Raw genomic sequence first — 18273 nt, 5'->3', positions numbered from 1 at the left:
ATTTAACAACGCCGTAATGACTCCGTGTGAACGCAGCTTGGTGTGACAGGGCCTTTACGTGTCAAGCTTGTTTGTTTGACTACCAGGTGCTGATAGGTCAAAGATTATTTTTCGTCTTCATTTTCAACTAAAGGGATAGGTATTAGAAGGAAACCGTATTATATCAAAGTAACGTTAACAATCTATTGTCTCCTTAGGGATTTCTCAACTAAATAGCCACAGAATACGTAATACTAGTAGTCGAGAGCGTATTGTGTAAATAGTCCTTGGCAAAGTCATCATCTGTTTAAAAGTCAGGTGCTGTTTGGGATTAATTAAATCCGTACTCCTCAAAGGTAAAATAAATACCCTCCTCAAAACGTTAAATGAATTCCAGTAAACCGTACTGGTCAATAGACAACATCTATTGTGTTCAAGATAACAAAATATTTTGTCTGGTGGACATAAACACCCGACTCTGACATTTAAAAAATACAAAACAGATCCATACTAGTCATTTGAATCAGACAGTCCAAAGAGATGGCAACTACAAAATTAACGATAATTTTGGTGACAAGTTCATTTCTTAATTTTACAGTCGCCAATAGAACAGCAACGGAGCAGCTATATACCCATTTATTGCAGAATTACAACCCGTATATCCGACCAAACTCAAATCAGTACCAGCAGACGGTTGTGGAGACGACCTTACATCTGCTGTCTGTCAATGGCCTGGACGAACTCTCTGGAACCTTATCGACTGTGGTCTATATAGACATGTCATGGACAGACGATCGAATGGTGTGGAACAAAACAGACTATAGTAATACCTGGCAGATTCTATTTCCACAAGACTTAGTGTGGAAGCCGGACTTGGTCGTCACTAATCCGGTCAGAAAAGTCAGGAAGATTGGATTTGAGGACATTATGATACGCTATAAAGATGACGGCGCTGCCGAGTGGTATACTGGTGATTACTTAGAAACGTCATGTGACATTGACGTCACTCACTTCCCGTTCGATCGGCAGGTTTGTACAATTGAGATGATTCCTTGGAACTACAGACAGCGGGAGCTGCAAGTGATCATTTCGAAGAACGAAGTGAATCTGGACAATTATACAGAGAACGGGGAATGGATTCTCTACAATACGGCCGCTGAGAGATATGGAGACGGTCCATTCGAATACATGTACTTCAAGTTATACATGGAGCGTCGGTCGTCCTTCTTCATCATTAATCTCTTCATACCTGTTGTGATGCTGGTTTTTCTTAACTGCATGGTGTTCCTGCTTTCGGCAGATTCCGGCGAGAGAATTGGTTATGCCATCACTTGTCTTTTGTCGATTACCGTATATCTTACCTTAGTTTCCGACACCATTCCGAAAACATCGAAACCTCTGTCAGTTTTGTCGTTTATTCTGATGCTTTTACTTATTCTGTCAACAATAATTTGTTTTTTGACCATCATCGGTCTAAGATTTCATTTTCGAAAAGCAGAAAAACCCTTGCCAGGGTGGCTAAGCAAAGTGACGAAAGCTTTACGATGTAGAAGATGTAGAAAAGGGTGTCGGACTTTGTTGAAGAAGTCGGACTGCCGAGGACGTAGAATTGGATCGGCAGAAAATCGACAAGTCGATCTAAATTTAGAATCTAAGACGAGACGGATGTCGCAGCAGGTGGACTACAAGAAACCTATGGTATCATTAGTTGGGGATTCCGTGAAGGGAGGCCCGGAGGTCTATAGACAGTCTTTTCGGGCGGATAATGAGTCCGGGGTTATTTATGAGGATTACGAGGACGGGGGCCTCCCGGAGTATGAACTAGAATCGTGGAAAACCTTCGCCAAATTATTTGACAAAATTTGTTTCATTGCGTGTCTCGGTACAATTCTTGTGTTAGGAGCCATTTACTTCATGATTTCTAGCGGAAGGCTTGCAGTGTAAAAAAAAGATTAAAATATACGTCGTTTGAAAACTGCTAAGGGATGAAGCAACTTTCTTTTCATTGATTTATACTTTGTTAATTGTAAGTCTAGTCACAGAAATCTATATCTTTGTCTTCCTAGTTATGTTTCTAAATAAGAATAAAATGGTATGATTCTTACTGGTGGATTTTATTTACAACATGTATATCACAGCAAATACAGAAGTGAAAAACAAGAATTAACAGAAATTGCACAATGAATATTGCATGATGTATCTAAATTAAATCCAATTTTAATCCGTTCAAAACGTTTTTTACCATTGTATTCATTTATTGGTGTATCAAAAATAAAATAATTGAAAATTAAAATGATTTTTTAAAATAATTCCTTGAAAAATGAATTTTATTTGTATTCTGTTAAATGTATCACCACGAGGGAAGTGCAGCCAAACCACCAATAACTCTTGATGAATGTTTACTGGAATCACGCGTGAATATCTGAAAGATTTTATGGGAAAATTCGTATGGATATAAATGCTCGACGTGCCGTTAACCTGAGAGAAATTTTCAAAAATGCTTTCTCATATTTCAATAAAAATACATAATGGATATACATGTATCACAGATACAAATAAAAAGTTTCAATCACAGCTCCTGACAGAAAGGCTACAGCATTGAGCGTTATATTATGTATGAAAATCTCGGATGCACTTCATTTATTTGAATATTTTATCAAGGAAATTGGCTCTCTTCTAGATGTACATGTAAAATTATCACAATTATGCTATCAGTGATATCACAGGCCTATCTATGATGTCAGGATATATCACAGAATTATAATCACATATATATAGCCACCCTCTGTCTTAATCCTGTTGGTTTATACGCGCTAGCTCCTCTGCCAGCAGGGATTTAAAGGCGTCATTATCGCCCCCGTTTTCCGTCACCTCCTGCTCAGTCCTCTGGGTAAGATTCCCCTCCGTGTCACCCTCCTCTGTTTGTTCCTCTCCCGTCTGATTCTCTTGTTTGACGTCATCTCTCTCGATCGTCTGCTCCGGTTTCTGCTCCTCGCCTTCCGGTAAATAAGAGTCCCGCGATTCCATCATTTCGGAAGAATCCTTCCTGCGTTCACTAGATTTTGGTTCATTATCCTCCTCAATTTTCGAAGTATCTCCACCTTGTTGCTCAATAAAGTTTTTCAGGTCCGTGTTGACGATCTTGTCATTTCCTGCGATTGTTGAAGAGGGAGATACGTTACCACCAATAGAGGGATCAACGCCAGCGGATCCAAATTCTGTATCGGTGTCCCCATCAGCTGTAATTCTGCCGGTCACGGAGCTTTGTACAGACAAATTCTGTTCTCGTGTGTTGATAGTACCTGAAACGTAGAGAAAGAATAAGTCAGAAATATAGACAATAATAAATCTAGTTAAAACACGACTACCGGTAATTTTGAAATCCTAACCCTCATTAATTTTAATATTCCGTTTATTAGGGCTTCATTTCAACTTTACAACCGATAACCTGCTATAATCCATTTTTGTAACCAAGATACAAAAATCTTTTTCGTATTTATATTCTTCCCCATTGTGGCCCAAACCTAGTTCATGAGGCTATACTTTGAACTAACTTATCTACCTTTGTGAGCTTTAATTTGTTAATCCTACAAATCGCGGTCTTGCTATACAAGTCAGAATGTTACTGTAGTAGCCCTACCTCCTCCATCTGGGGTGGATTCTTCCTCCTTTTCCTCTAAGGGTGGCTCCAGCCGTCTCCCTCCTTTACTAATCAGTTGTCTCTTTCCACTACCGTTCGGAACTTCATCATCTACCACGGGCTGTGCAGGAATATCTATACTAACAAACGTGTCCGTAGTTCGTGCTTTACCCTTCGGCTTCTCCTTTGTCTCCTTCTGTCCTAATGGTGGAACTTCAATAACCAGAGTCCTGATGTGAACATCGGGCGATGCCGTATCTTCATCATTCTCTTCCATAAGTGGTGTCATGGTGGTAGATTCGCGGGATTTCGTTTCTCTTCTTCGCGCCGACCTTTGCTCGTCGTTTTTAGCCTCTGGGGACGGGGGAGGAGGCCCTGGCGATTCCTCTTTGTGGGTCATGTAACTTCTCGTGGAGTCTCTGCTGGTTATATCTGCACGAATCGTACTTCCGGTACCAGCAGACCTGTCCGAGTACGGATCCATTTGTGCCATCCGCGAATCATTCACTTTTGGTTCGCTATCGTGGAGAGTCATTTTCGTGTGAGCAGGTGTAACATCGTAATCTGCTTCGTTAACTTGAGGCCATGGTTCTGGTGTAGATATGATAGAATCTCGTTTCTTTGCCGACTTGATCAGGATTTCATCTTGTGACAATTCTTTTTCCATCGTATTAAATGTGGGTTGGTTGGTGAAGCCCGTTTGTCTTGAGACAGGAACACTCGGTTCCTGAGTCTGTGGTGTCACATCTTGCGCTGGCTCTTGGTCATCTTCCGGAAGTTGAGGTGAAGATGGCGGCGGAGGAACTTCCGGAACTTCTTCAGCGAAGCGCACACTTCGTCCACCACGTGATACTGGATGCGGTCCCTCACCCTCTTCAAGGCCCGTTTCCTGAATTGTTCCAAGACCTGTAAAACAAAAGTAACTTCTATTGTTTTTCCCCAAGTACTTGTATTTCGTTACTTTATAAAGTGCTTTTAGCTTAGCTTTTCGGAAACGTGATTTGGTAAAATGAGATACGGAAAAGAGCTGAGCTGTTGTTTTGTCTATTTTTGGGGGGGGGGGGCATATTTCGATTGCATTAAATCCGTTAAAATTTGCAACCCCCCCCCTAAAAAAAAGGATCGCGTATTTACTATAATCAGTGTTTACAATGTATAGGTTTTGTTGACCTGTCGACTTACATGCATTATGCAACTATTAAAATGTTTTCTCATACAGATTAATGAAATGTACATTAACATTTTTTTTATATTTAGTAATTTCAGTTAAGTGTGAAGTTTTGCTTTACGTCACGATCTTTTTCGACAAATGCATCCAGCGTAAACAATTCACGCCCCCCGCTGTGTGATTGGTCAATTTAAATTGTCAACATTGACATGGAAATAGTCTAATGCATTATTCCAGCAAAACTTGCGGTTAAAGTGTTTTCTTGAGCGCAGCTGTCATCATAGGTTGTGAATGAAATGCACATTTAACTGAAATTAACATTTTTTTTATTTTTCTATATGTCGACATGCAATTTCATGTTAAGTGTGAATAAATATGTTGCAAGAAAATTGCAATCAGATAAAAATTATAAAAAATCTTCATAAATCTCAAATATTGCCCACATGTGACATTCAACATGCTAAATGGTACTTATTTGTGTTAACATGCAAGATAAATTTGTTGACATGCAACTTAGATATGTTAACATGCAAATTAGTTATGTTAACATGCAACTTTAAATTGTCAATGCAACTTATTGACATGCAAGATAAATATGTTGACATGCAACTTATAAGTTGCATGGCGACATAAATATGTCAACATATTCATCTTGCCTGTCAACATAACTAAGTTGCATGTCAACATAACTAAGTTGCATGTCAACATAACTAAGTTGCATGTCAACTTAACTAAGTTGCATGTCAACTTAACTAAGTTGCATGTCAACTTAACTTAGTTTCATGTCAACATAAATAAATTGCATGTTAACATAAATAAGTTGCATGTCGACATCACATCGACATTGCATGTCAACATAAATAAGTTGCATGTAAACATATCACGATTACATAAATAAGTAGCATCTAGCATGTTGGATGTCACATTTGGGCGATATTTGAGATTTTTGAAGATTTTTTAATAATATTTATTTGATTGCAATTTTCTTGCATGTCACATTTAACTGAAATTTGACACATAATATTTGATAATATTCATTGTGTTCTCTCCAATACCCATAATTACAGATCACGTCTATTGACAGGGTATTAGGGTTTTAACCTGTCCACTTGTACACAACGAAGAACTTGGAGTTGGTTCATCAAACAAATGAGCAAAATGAATCAATTACTCAATTACTGATCAACTTCAACATGCTCTTATTCATACATTGAAATTTTTTAAAACATATTTAATGAGGTCTCAACATTTTTACGTAGGGAAAAAAAGGGGGGTACATTGAAATGAAAGGAGATACCGCAGTAATTGACCAATCAATCAAATAACAATTAAAATTAAAGAAACGACCATCCTCTTCTTCACCCTAGAGAATCAAAATCAAGCATGTACAAAGCATCTTCTTTTTTAAAAAAGAAATTCTGAAATAAAGGGGGAGGTAATCATTTACAAGCCAAAGAAAAAAAGTCCCTGAAAAAGGGGATAATGAATATTTAACCCCTGAAAAAAAAAACCAAAGAACACAAAATCTCACCAAACTCTCCTGACCCTTTTTTGGCTTGTTTGTTTAATTGTTTGTTTTTTTTTGGAGGGGGTCTTAATTTTTTAATTTGGTCAAAAAATATTTTTGGATATGCTAATGTCAGTAATGTGGGAGGTTTTACCACACTGCATAAAATATTGGTGATGGTGAATAAGGGTGGGGAGTTGGATAAATTCACAGCAAGTCTTTCTTGAAACAAAAAAGCCCATAGGTCCCATTGCTCACCTGAGTACTTTGGATACAGAAAAGCAGAAATCAGTTCATTTAACTAGAACTGTCCAAACGGGACAAAATACCCCCCGCTGGGTTTTTCAGAAGTAAGTTTTCCCTTAATAAAGATATGTATCAAACACGAATTATGAAATTTTTCTTCCAGTGACCTTGAACTTCCCCAAATGACCTTGGGTCAAGGTCATGACACACCCTTGGGTCATGGGCAATCTTTGTGTGAAATGAAAACCTACCAAGTTTATCCATAAGAAAGATATGGACCGGACACGAATTATGTAATTTTTCTTCCAGTGACCTTGATGTTCCCCAAATGACCTTGGGTCAAGGTCATGACACACCCTTAGGTCATGGGCAATCTTTGTGTGGAGTAGTAGATTCTAATGTCCTTCTGTAAGAAAGATATGGACCGGACACGATTGCACAGACAGACGGACAGACAGACAGATGGACGGACGGACAGACGGACAAGGTAATTCCTATATACCCCCCCCCAAACTTCTTTTGCGGGGAGAGAGAGAGAGAGAGAGAGAGAGAGAGAGAGAGAGAGAGAGAGAGAGAGAGAATATAATAAAAGTTTAATAATTTATATAACTAGTCCAAATTTCAACTACTGTAAATCACTTTTTATTCGCGAGAACTTTATTTTCGCGTAATTACACGAGACAGTGTGCTCGCGAAAATTTAATTCTCACGTATAATAGTATTCCTTAAGATTATATAGAGCAATAAACACAATTCGCGAAAATTTTGTCTCGCTGATCAAGAGTCAATGACTATCTCGCGGAAATAAGGTGTCACTAAAATTTAGTGATCTACAGTATGGATAATTTTTATTTCCTGTTGCAGAACAAGCCTGTTAGACAGACTATAGACAAAACATGATCAGAAAAGCTCACTTGAGCTTTCAGTGCATTTTCAAATCAAAATTTGGCCTTAAAATGATTTTCATAAGTTTATATAACTAAAGAGTCCATTTTCGCAATATCCCAAATGACTAAAACTAAAACAGTAAATTTAAACCTGCAACCAAGAGAGAGAGAGAGAGAGAATGCCTAGCTCTCTACTAAACATATCACACTTACCAGGCAGTTTCCTGTATTTCCCTATGAAGTTAATAATTGTTAGATCATGCTACTAACATTAGTAGAAATAAAAAAGGAATGAAAAACTAAAAATGCCTGTAAATAAACATGCATTCTAAACAGCTGTGTACCAAACTATATTAGTATTTATAACTTCTTTATGCTTTCATTTCTCTGATGCCTTTTACAATACAGGCCAATTCATGGAATATGTTTCCCATTGAAGGTAAAAAGATAGGCAAGGAACACCTGGGAAAATGCAAAGGAAAGGAAAAGAATTGTTGGTTTTGGCCTTTCATCTTTCGCCCTTGAATTTCTACCCTTGACCTTTAATCTTTTGACAAATCAAAAATCTCTAAGTCATGTTGACTAAAGATATAAAAAGCCAGAAAATTCATCTTTCAAAATGATAGAATTTCTGACCTTTGCCTTTGATCTTGAAACATTTAGAGGTCATCTTGAAGTCAAAAGAGTTATGGTATAAACCTTTCTTACAAAGGTGGAAAGACAAATTTAAGCTATCATCTAAAAAATATTTTTTACAAGTATGAATTTCTAACCTTGACCTTTTGACCTAAAAACACTGATGGGGTTATATTTGGGTCACTTGGATCTGTGATATAAATTTCACTAGAAAAACTCAACCAAAATTAAGTTAACATCTGGAAATATGATATTGATTGTGATCTTTGACCTTTTGACTTCAAAATCAATAGGAGTCTTTTTTCAGTCAGAGGGAGTTAGAATATATCACAATTTCAGTGCAAATGCGCAAAATCTTTTTTATTTAAGATTTTTTTTTTAAATCCAATAAGTTAATTGTACTGTTCCAAAATCACAAGGATTGAACATCTTCCACTGTAAGCTGAATTCATTACAAGCATATTTACTGTAACAGTGTTTTACTGTAATTTGGCCAGAAAAATTGGGACAAATAAAACAATAAACACAAAGTATGGGGATCTCTCATTGAATAAGTGAGAAAACAAGAGTTTTTTAATAAAAAAGATTGCTTCAAACAATTATCAACACTGAATACTTGATACTGAAGCCTTTTAAAAACACAAGAATAAGACTGAACAGTGAGGAAAGATGAAATCTACTTCAGGACAGTAGTATGTTGTTAAATACTTCATGCTATAGATATCAAATGAATCTGACTCAGCTGATTGTTAATTCAGAGTTAAATATAGGCCATATCACTACATACCTGTCTGCTCAGGTGTGAGGGCCCTGGGGGAGTTTGTGGGGGCCCGGATCTCAGCAGTGGGGGACTGGGCATTTTCTCGCGATATATTCTGGTTTGAGGGAGCTGATTTTGGTTTCCTGTTGGAGGCAGTGGACAGTCCTGACTGATCCCGGTAAAGCTTCATGGGGGACATCTGACCATGGGTGGCAGGGGTGGTGGCTGGGGCCTGGGGCACCCTTGTTGACTGGGCGGGGCTGACAGCATGGAGAGGGGTACGGGAAGCTGATCTCTCAGATTTGGAAGACTGAAAATACAAAATATTGATTTCTTTTTAAATGCAAAGTGTTTTATTAAGGAAGACAATAAAATTACAGTCAACAAACTATTACATGTCACTTAACAATGACAAATTGATAATTTTATTTTTTAAATGAATTAATATAAATATTTAAAAAACAGATGAACATTGCAGTAGACTATTAATGAGCCCTTCCATATCATTTTAAAGTTGACCTGTGTGAGAAAAAAATCCAGTTGAACACAAATCTAAATCTTCCTTCCCCCAAAAAAATTTATCTTAATTTTTGCAATGGAATGACTCGTAATTTTATTTTTCTTAGTATTGATGTTAGTTGATGGAAATGCATGCATGTTAGGTTTCATGATGAACATGCACCCAAATTTGATTTTCTCCGGGCAGCTAAAAGAAAAACTGTACATACTATATTAGATGTAATCATGCACTGAACTATGTCAGCATGGGAATTATCCAACAGATGACATGCTCCTAGCTAATACATGTACCTCAATATATAACCCCAACTTTCTCCCAATCACCACGGTAACTGTTAACATCTACATAGTAAAAACCTGACAGGTGTTGTCTGTAAAAGTAATAAATTTGCTCTTTTTAAACTACACCCCCCCCCCAAAAAAACCATATATGAAACATAAAGATAAAATTTACATGGCATGTTGTTGAGGGTAATAGGGAAAATTTTCACCCTTACAAAAACATATATCCAGTCTCTTTAATTTTAGGCAATCTTCAACTAAAAAAGATCTACACATATAAATGCTTTTTCCCCCCTATTTTTGCAGACCAACGTGTCAGGTTTTTATAGGTGTTTTATTATATAATTGGTACCCTTTTCCTGTGTATGTTGGAGATTTAATACTTTACCTCAAAATCAGTGTACAGGCCATAATACTAAAAATAAAACAACACTACATACTGTATTCACTGAATCATCTATATATGGTCTTACCATCACCATTTACTGGTACATAAATATTGCAAACAGAATAGCTCCCTATAGCCCTAGAACACAACACCAAGGACAAACAAACATAAATATGTACACATGAAAATAGTATGGATATTCTTCTAAAGAAATTACTGTAAAATCACATATTTTCGAGGGGTCGAATTTTCATGGTTTGAGGAATATTTATTGGTTCATGGGGATTTGATTTCGTGGATGAAGAATTGATCAGTAGTAATATATGTGAGAAATTGCATTTCGTGGTGGAAATAAATTCGTGGGTCTCTTCATACCTTGAAAACTGCGAATATTACACCCCAAGGAAAATTAGTGATTTCACAGTACTAAGAACATAAGATTTCTAATTTTCATTTCATTTTAGGGACAGGAAACAAGAAATGAATCTAAACAACCCAAACTTCTAAAATAATTTGGGGGGGGGGGGGGGGGGAGCGGGGGTTTATGATTTGCAAATAACTTCTTGTTCCAGATGTATTTCAAAAAAATATGAATTAACATTCAGATCATTCTACCTAAATCATGGATGATTTGTGACAATTTAATGTTTCACCTTGATCAAGTATCTATGGGGATATGTAAATTGGTAATAGAACAGGAAAGTGAATGAAGTACAAACACCAAGAAATAAATGGAATCTAGCCAAATGTAAATCTATTTCAAATTCTCTAAGGACAAAATATCCCAACAGCAAACATTTTCCAGCACTATATGATAATGTGCAGACACCTGCAGGTTCTACAGTGTGTGTGTACTGTCACCAGGGCTCTACTGGGTACCACCCCCGTAAAAACTTACTGCACTGTGAAAACTCATCCACAGTCTATAGCGCAGCCTTTTGCTGACCTGAAACTGTTGTGAACCAAAAATAAAATATGTATATTCTGTTGCTTATTAATGATATTGTTCATTATATAAAATCTGATTGTTTCAATTCAAATGAAGACATTATATAACTTTTTTTTCATTATATGCAAATGATTTTGAAAATTATTATAGTTTATGATAAGCATTTTTGAACAGTTTAATAGAGAGACATCATTATACATGTGTATGAACATGATGAAGGTAAATAAATAAGAAATGATATAAAAACTTGATGTTAAAATGGTAGCTGACAAAAGTGAATCTGTACACAAAATAATTATATCCTGTCCACACCATTACACAAGGCATAACAAGCAGTTATCTGTCTTAGACTCACACAATGCATTCCTCCCCTATAACCATGCCCCCAAACTCATATACCAGGTATTTATTTGTCCAGTTTGTAATTTAAAAATATTATATTTAATGTCTGTTTCACTTTTACAAATTATTTTTTACATATCTTTAACATTTATTTTTTAAATCTTTTACTTCACATCAAAGCTATATTTATTTTTTTTCTAAATATATTCTACATAAAAGTATCTCTTTATAACTTAAATGCATTTACTGAATTTATTTTTTAAAAAGTGCAGAAATTTTTTGCTGCAGTGTCAATATACTACAGACTGGACTTCAGACCAATGAATACTTACAGCTAAAGCATCAATAAGATCTCGAGAGTCAGTCGTTTGTCTTGATAGGGGCTAGTGAAGTGCATTCAAAATACATTATCATTCCTTACGTTCTTTCTCAAATAACAGAAAAGTCAGAAAAACCATACAAATGTTTAAAAGATATGAGAAAATGACATGAAAGAACAATGATGAACATCACATTTAATTTTGAAAAAAGAAATGAAGGCAAAGCAATATTGTAATTATGAAGGGAGTGGATGTGGTGCTACTTACTGCCATTTCAGCCCTCTGAGCGGCAGACTGGGGTGGTACCCCCTCCCTGACAGAGTCAGCAGAGGGAATGTTAACATGGACGGTGGTGCCGTGATCTGAAGCAGTGGTGTCATCAGTCCTGGTGCTGGTGGGCGGAGTTGGAACAGGAGCTAAAAATAGTACAAGCAATCAGAATCAATGTTAGGGTTTGTTAATCATTTAACAGACTAATTACAAATTAAGATAACAATTATTTTACTAAATAAACTTAACTTTTAATTATATCTTAAATTATTATCAACTACTCTGTAAGATTATAGAAAATATGTATTGTTTCAATGATTAAAAAAATCTTTTATCTTGATCTGAATCCTTGTGTTAATCCTCCCTATCAGTTACCTATGGTAAGGTCAATATTTCTGTAATTTTTCCTGGAGTAGTTAAAAGTCCTGGTGTGTTTTACTCCAGTAGGAAGCTCTGGCAGGCCAAGTGATATTGAGGGAATTTTTATCTTTTCATCTACAATACAATGAAATATATTCAGCAGGTAACACCAAAAAGATCATCTAACAAAACAAAAAAATCAAGACAGGTTGTAATAATTCCATTAATAATTATTTCATTTGTTATAATTAACATTCAGTTGATATAATACAATTAAATACTCACCCACAGTTCCACCAATAGGTGGCAGTGGTTTCTTCAGTTTGGGGAACTCTCGGGTTCCACTCATGTACAGATCTCGATATGACCCATAATCACTATCATTTAATCTTTGACCTCGTGACAGCCTGGGTTCGGGGAAGACTTCCTGTTCCACTCCGTCCTCGTCGAGGTAGTAAACAGGCTTTGTTTCCATTAGATGGGACTCCTTATGTTTCTTCTCTTTGCCCTCGTAGATGTTCATCTTCTTCTGCTGCAGCAGGTCTGTACTGTTGGCCGTCATGTTGGTAGACTCTCGGTCCATGATCGGAACAAACTTACTTATCAGTTCATGGAGTTTCTGACTAGATGCAAAATCACTGAAATATGAAACAGATATCATAGCTAGTTATATGCAATGGCCAGTCTTTATTTTCTAAATAAAAAAGGCAGTATTAGATGTCAAGGAACCTGTATATATACATTTAAATAACTGCAGGTGTTTTAAAAAGATCAATTTGAAAAAATAAAAGTTGTCAGATTGAATTTTCTTTATTAACTAATGAGAAGAAAAATAAATTGAAACTGCATTCATATTTTCTTTTCCTCAAGCAACTAAATAAAAGTTATACAAATTTGATGTCTAAACTTTAATTATTATCTAGTAGTCTATTATTTCTGACATACGAAGTGTAATTCATAAGAATAGTCAATGATTGTATCCCTTTAATACTCATTTATAGGTGTGGCAATTTTATGGAGCTTAAATTCGTATTTTTGTCAATAAAAAATATGAAGTAATTTTTTGTACAATGAAGAATTTGTCCTCGTTAATAAAAAAAAAACTGAATTTCTTACCTCTGTCTGGCATGATCCAAAACTCTTACTAGAATATCTCGGGGGAGATCAAGTAATTCCTCAATGCTAAAAATACACCACAGCAATCACATTCAAGCACAAGTAACCCATTCCTTAATGTTACTTTATAAAGTAAGTATAACACAAAATTAAAATCATTTTTTAAGCTATGGTTAGGATTTTTTTTTTCAAAAAAAAAAAAAAAGAAGACATTAATTTAAGTAAATGAAAACAATTCCCCTTCACCAAAAAAAACAAACATTTTTTTAAATAGAAACAAATTTTATTTATAGAATATCAGATCAATTAAAATCAAAATAATTACCTTTATAGCATACCATATACAATCAGAATCAAATGAAAAACAGCATCAAAATTATTCAAAATATACATTGTTTACATTTTAAAAATATTCAAATAAATCTTTTGGAGACTTAAATTATTCATATTCTAATAAAAATGATGATAATTGCTAATAATGATTTTTTTTTTCTCTAAATATATTGAAAAAGATATAACTCTCACCCTGAACTCCCATAAAGTTGGGGTCCTGAACGCATCCCTGCTGCTGACCTTGAATATGGTGTTCTATAGCGGGAGGAAGCAGGGGAGGTAATTCTTCTACGCATCTACAAAATTCATGTGCTATTAAAATTAAGACTAAAAGTGCAGATAAAAAATGGAAGAAAAAAGAGGAAAATGAGCAATTTGACATTAATTAGGGGGGGGGATAGTTGATATGTTTAATATTAGCTCCTTTCACTTACTGCTGAATTTTGAGACTTTTTTCCCATAATATACCACTACAGGGTATGATACTATAACTTGAATATTAATCAATTCAACTGTTTACTCAAAATATACTTTCAATATTCCACTTTATCTATAACAAACAAGTTTATGAATAATAGCTTCCCGTTTGAATTTTTAAAAGGGATAATCAGAAAATAATAATTTTTTATGATCAAATTAAGAAAAAAGTAAAATAATCACCATTTTCTACATACTGTCAAATGAAGAAAAGTCAGAAAATTGTGGATAGCAGGGCAAAAAAGGAATAAAGGGTTTGTGGTTTGTAGGAAAAAAGATTAATTAGAAGAAATGATCAGTTTTAAAAAGGAATATACAAGGGTGGAAAAGATGAGGAAAAAATTATCAATATAATTAATAAAAGTCAAATATGTCAATATTAATTTTAGATAAATTTACATGCATAAAATATATATTTTTGTTTTGGAATGAGCAAATAATGAAATTCAAAATTACAAGACCAAAAAAAATATACTGGTAAATATGGATTATTTTTCATTGCATGTATATTGTACTTGAGTTTAAGATAAAAGAGAAAACCTTGCATGCATAATTTCAATTTGAAGCAAGAGAGAAGAAGACATTTTAAAAGTCCACATATGTAAATCTATATGATTCTATATCTACATATTGGTACCTTTATCACTGGCCCTTCATATGGCTGATGTACCAAAGAGAAATAGGAATTACAACATGCATTTTAACATACCATATTTTATCAATTAAATGTAAACTACGATTTTACTGGAATATGTCTAACAGTATGTCTAACAAGTCTGCAAATATTGTATATAAAATCATATCGAAACAATTACATTATGCATCTAAACAAATTAATAATTGTGTCAGAAATTTTAAAATTGTTAAAACAGATCCTAAATTAACTTACATTAAGACATACATTCTGAACTCATTCTCTCATACACTTTATGACTTCCAAAAACTTTGAGAAACTTATAACTTTTGATTTAGGATTATAACAAAATTTGAGACTCATGCAGATTCATATTATGATCAAACTCAGACATTGTGATGTTATAAAACAATGATTCAAACTTGAATGGTTATATACAGAGGGAAAAGGGTAAAGCAAACAATATGCATTTAAAAACTGCAAAGTGTATCTGGTTTCAAGATTCTGTTTTGTTTGGGTCATAAAAGAATTTCAAGGTAAATATCAACTTAAAGTTATAAAACAATATACATTTTTGTACAATAATCTATCACGATTGTGTCTATAGTGACTTATTTAACTGTACAATACTGTTGATAGTGACTTATTGAACTGTAAAGTACTTGAAAATATAATCACAGTATAGTAAGCCTACCTTTGTGGTGTTTTCGTACTCAATACTGCGGGGGATCATATCCTCTGTAATATCTCGTACCAAAACTTTCTGGGGACTACCCTTAGCTATCTCACCAATAGATGCACTGAAATAATGTTTAAAAACAGTTTCTGACTATAGCTTGACTAGCTAAACACTTCATGCAAATGTCTTGAGAAAAATAAAATGCATTTGGACAAACTATATACATAAATCTGCATTTAAAATATAAAAATTGGTTTATTATGCATCAAAATTTTAAAACTCCTTTTAACAGGGAGTAATCATGGTAATTGCCTGCTTTTCTTGATATTTACTATTGTAAAAAGTACAAGTACACTTTTTATGTTTCAAACGTAAGAATATGTCATTTTAATAATGAGAAAATAGATTTAATTCAATTAAATTAATAAAAGCTAAAAAAAATGAACAAAATTGTAACTATATATTGATACATACGATTTTTCTTGCTTTTGTTTCCTTTTTGGATTGGGGACCCAGACATAAAATTTCTTGGGGAGGAAAGTATCATCCCAGCTACATTTGAGATCCTCAGGTTCAAACACTTCCTGGACCTCCACCAGTTGTACTGGCTTCCCCTGGGGGGCACTCTTAATCTTCTTCTCACTGACTGGAGTGTGAATTGGTGGGGAGGGGACTTTTAAACTACTTGAAAAAAATAACATACCTTTGTAAAGTTTGTCATCAGATTTTAAGTATGATTTGATATTTGTTATTGATCTGTTATGTAGTTAAATTTTATAGTTTATGGGTACCAGTAATATGCATTTTAAAATAACCAAATATTATTAAAAAAACAATTTTTCTCAAGTAATTGGAGTTAAATTGAAACAAATTATTTTTTCCATCGAAATACATGGACTGAATTTGATGACAAATGACTGGTAATGAAATACCTTGCTTTACTGGATTTGGGACCAGGTAGCTTATTTAAATTTGAGCGCTCATGCTGAGGTTTTCCAGCAAACTTCACAGGAAACAGATCACGGGGATCGTCTCCATATTCCTCTAACATGTTACATACTTTTAAGGTTGGCAAGTCTAAAACATCATATAAGTCTATTGTGAAACATTTTTAAAAAGAAGGTATTTCTGCTTTCTCTTTTGTATATACATTTGCATATGCATCACATTGAAATGATCTTTTTCTTGCCATTCCTCAACCTTTTTGATCACAGGTTGCCCTTAACCTGAATGAATGGTCGTCCAAATAAAATATCAAATGAAACAAAACTTAATGTGCAATTGTTTAAAATTTGTTAAGATAATTAACAGAAGTTGTGTTTTTGTATTAAAAAAATTAAACCAGACATTTTTGGAATATACAGATGTCTTCCAGTATTTTATCAAACAAAAATATATTAAGCAGAATCTGACATGCAGAATGCTAAAGTTTGTAGTTTAAAACATTCATTTTCACTTACCATGAAGGCCTAAACAAATAGGGTCAAATAACCCTGGACTGAATTAATCAGGTGTTATATTACAGTGGACACCCAACATGGCTGTCTAGCAGCAGAAAACGATCATTATAATCAGAAAGTTGTAGGGGAAATGCAAAATGTTACAATGATGATTATTACTATTTATATTTATTAATAAGGTGATTGTTGACTAAGTTAACATATTTTATATCTCAAATAAAACTTTATTCAAGACTTTTAACGACACAAAATTGCATCAGCTGATTTATTGAACGAAGATTTGGCAGGAAAAAAATCTACTCGGCTGATGTTTTGAAGGTCTTATGAAGTTTAGTTTAAAATAAATAGCATCATCGTTATTAGGCTTAAAAAAAATTAATTTTAAACTTGTCCCAGGTTGTCATTTTTTTTTTGCTAGCCTTTTACTGACCAAAATATTCAGGTCGTTAACCGAAATCATTTCAGGGTGGAAATGACGAGGTGACGAGCGCGAATGTCGAACCCTGCATTTGGTATATGCATCACATTGAAATAATCTTTTTCTTGATTATGAATCCTCTAACTATTCAATTTAAACCACTAGGACATCACCTAAACCTGAATGAATGTGACAGTAACATCAACTTTGCTTGAATGAATGTGACATCACCCAAGCATGAGAGTGCATACACTGCTGCTCATCAATGACAATGTAGTAGGTCTATGCAGTAAATTAAAGATGAAACAAGGAATCTTATTCTGTCACAGCAAAAATTTTATATTTGAATCTCTTCCAAATTTCAAAGATTATGATTTTACCTGTTTCAATTTCTTCCTTTGGTGGGATTGCAGGTGGAAGGTCTTTGATTCCTTTCAACTTTCTCAGATTAGACTGCCAACATGGAGGATGCTGACAAAGTGGGGCACACGATGCATCTTTCTCAGGAATGGGAGGGCCCCAATCCGCAAAGGACCAAGGAGATCGTAAGTCCCACATCTTTGGTTCCTTTTCTTATCCAGTAACCTACGGCATCCAAGATTTCTTGTAAACGCATGTGTTTGTATACAATTTGAGGTAAGTTACTGGTTAATTTATGTTTTTCTTCTAGAAACTGTCCTTGATTTGTAGAAAAAATAATAATTATGCAAAATATTCAGCTAAACTTAAGCAAAATGCAAACGACACAGAAATAAATAAATAAAAAGAAGGTTTATTTACGTAGAAGTTTTACCTTGGACGCCATATTGAAACTTGTTCTTGGCAACTTGCAGACTCGCACCAAATATTTCAAAAGAAATAGCACAGTTATTGCTATTTCTGCTCCAAAAAAAATAATTTTAA

The 18273-nt window shown here is 34.5% G+C and overlaps 2 protein-coding genes across 7 annotated transcripts; one reads left to right on the top strand and one right to left on the bottom strand.

The window, feature by feature from the left end:
• The first annotated feature begins 460 nt into the window (after nucleotides 1-460).
• LOC134283280 (neuronal acetylcholine receptor subunit alpha-6-like) lies at nucleotides 461-1923 on the top strand. The gene has a single exon (XM_062765723.1). The coding sequence runs from the start codon at nucleotides 520-522 to the stop codon at nucleotides 1921-1923; it is 1404 nt and encodes a 467-aa protein (XP_062621707.1). The 5' UTR covers nucleotides 461-519.
• Nucleotides 1924-2165: 242 nt separating this feature from the next.
• Nucleotides 2166-18208, bottom strand: LOC134283288 (uncharacterized). 6 transcript variants are annotated; one of them, XM_062765738.1, is made up of 16 exons: nucleotides 18164-18208; nucleotides 17751-17955; nucleotides 16425-16569; nucleotides 15967-16176; nucleotides 15508-15613; nucleotides 14817-14840; nucleotides 13895-13998; nucleotides 13370-13435; nucleotides 12539-12891; nucleotides 12269-12388; nucleotides 11891-12039; nucleotides 11636-11686; nucleotides 10013-10039; nucleotides 8851-9133; nucleotides 3620-4525; nucleotides 2166-3281 (listed from the first exon to the last, which is right to left on the bottom strand). In XM_062765738.1, the coding sequence occupies exons 2-16, from the start codon at nucleotides 17926-17928 to the stop codon at nucleotides 2770-2772; spliced, it is 3234 nt and encodes a 1077-aa protein (XP_062621722.1). In that variant the 5' UTR covers nucleotides 17929-17955; nucleotides 18164-18208; the 3' UTR covers nucleotides 2166-2769. The 6 variants fall into 6 exon arrangements, with proteins under 6 accessions (XP_062621722.1, XP_062621723.1, XP_062621725.1 ...); XM_062765739.1 differs by having other exon boundaries at nucleotides 15967-16173; XM_062765741.1 differs by lacking the exon at nucleotides 10013-10039 and having other exon boundaries at nucleotides 2167-3281.
• Nucleotides 18209-18273: the final 65 nt, after the last annotated feature.

The sequence above is a fragment of the Saccostrea cucullata genome, unplaced genomic scaffold (assembly GCF_032062105.1).
Source record: "Saccostrea cucullata isolate Sc308-1 unplaced genomic scaffold, CSIRO_AGI_Scuc_v1 ctg48, whole genome shotgun sequence".
In the NCBI taxonomy this organism is placed as follows: Eukaryota; Metazoa; Mollusca; class Bivalvia; order Ostreida; family Ostreidae; genus Saccostrea; species Saccostrea cuccullata.
This window is presented reverse-complemented; position numbering and strand designations above follow the sequence as displayed.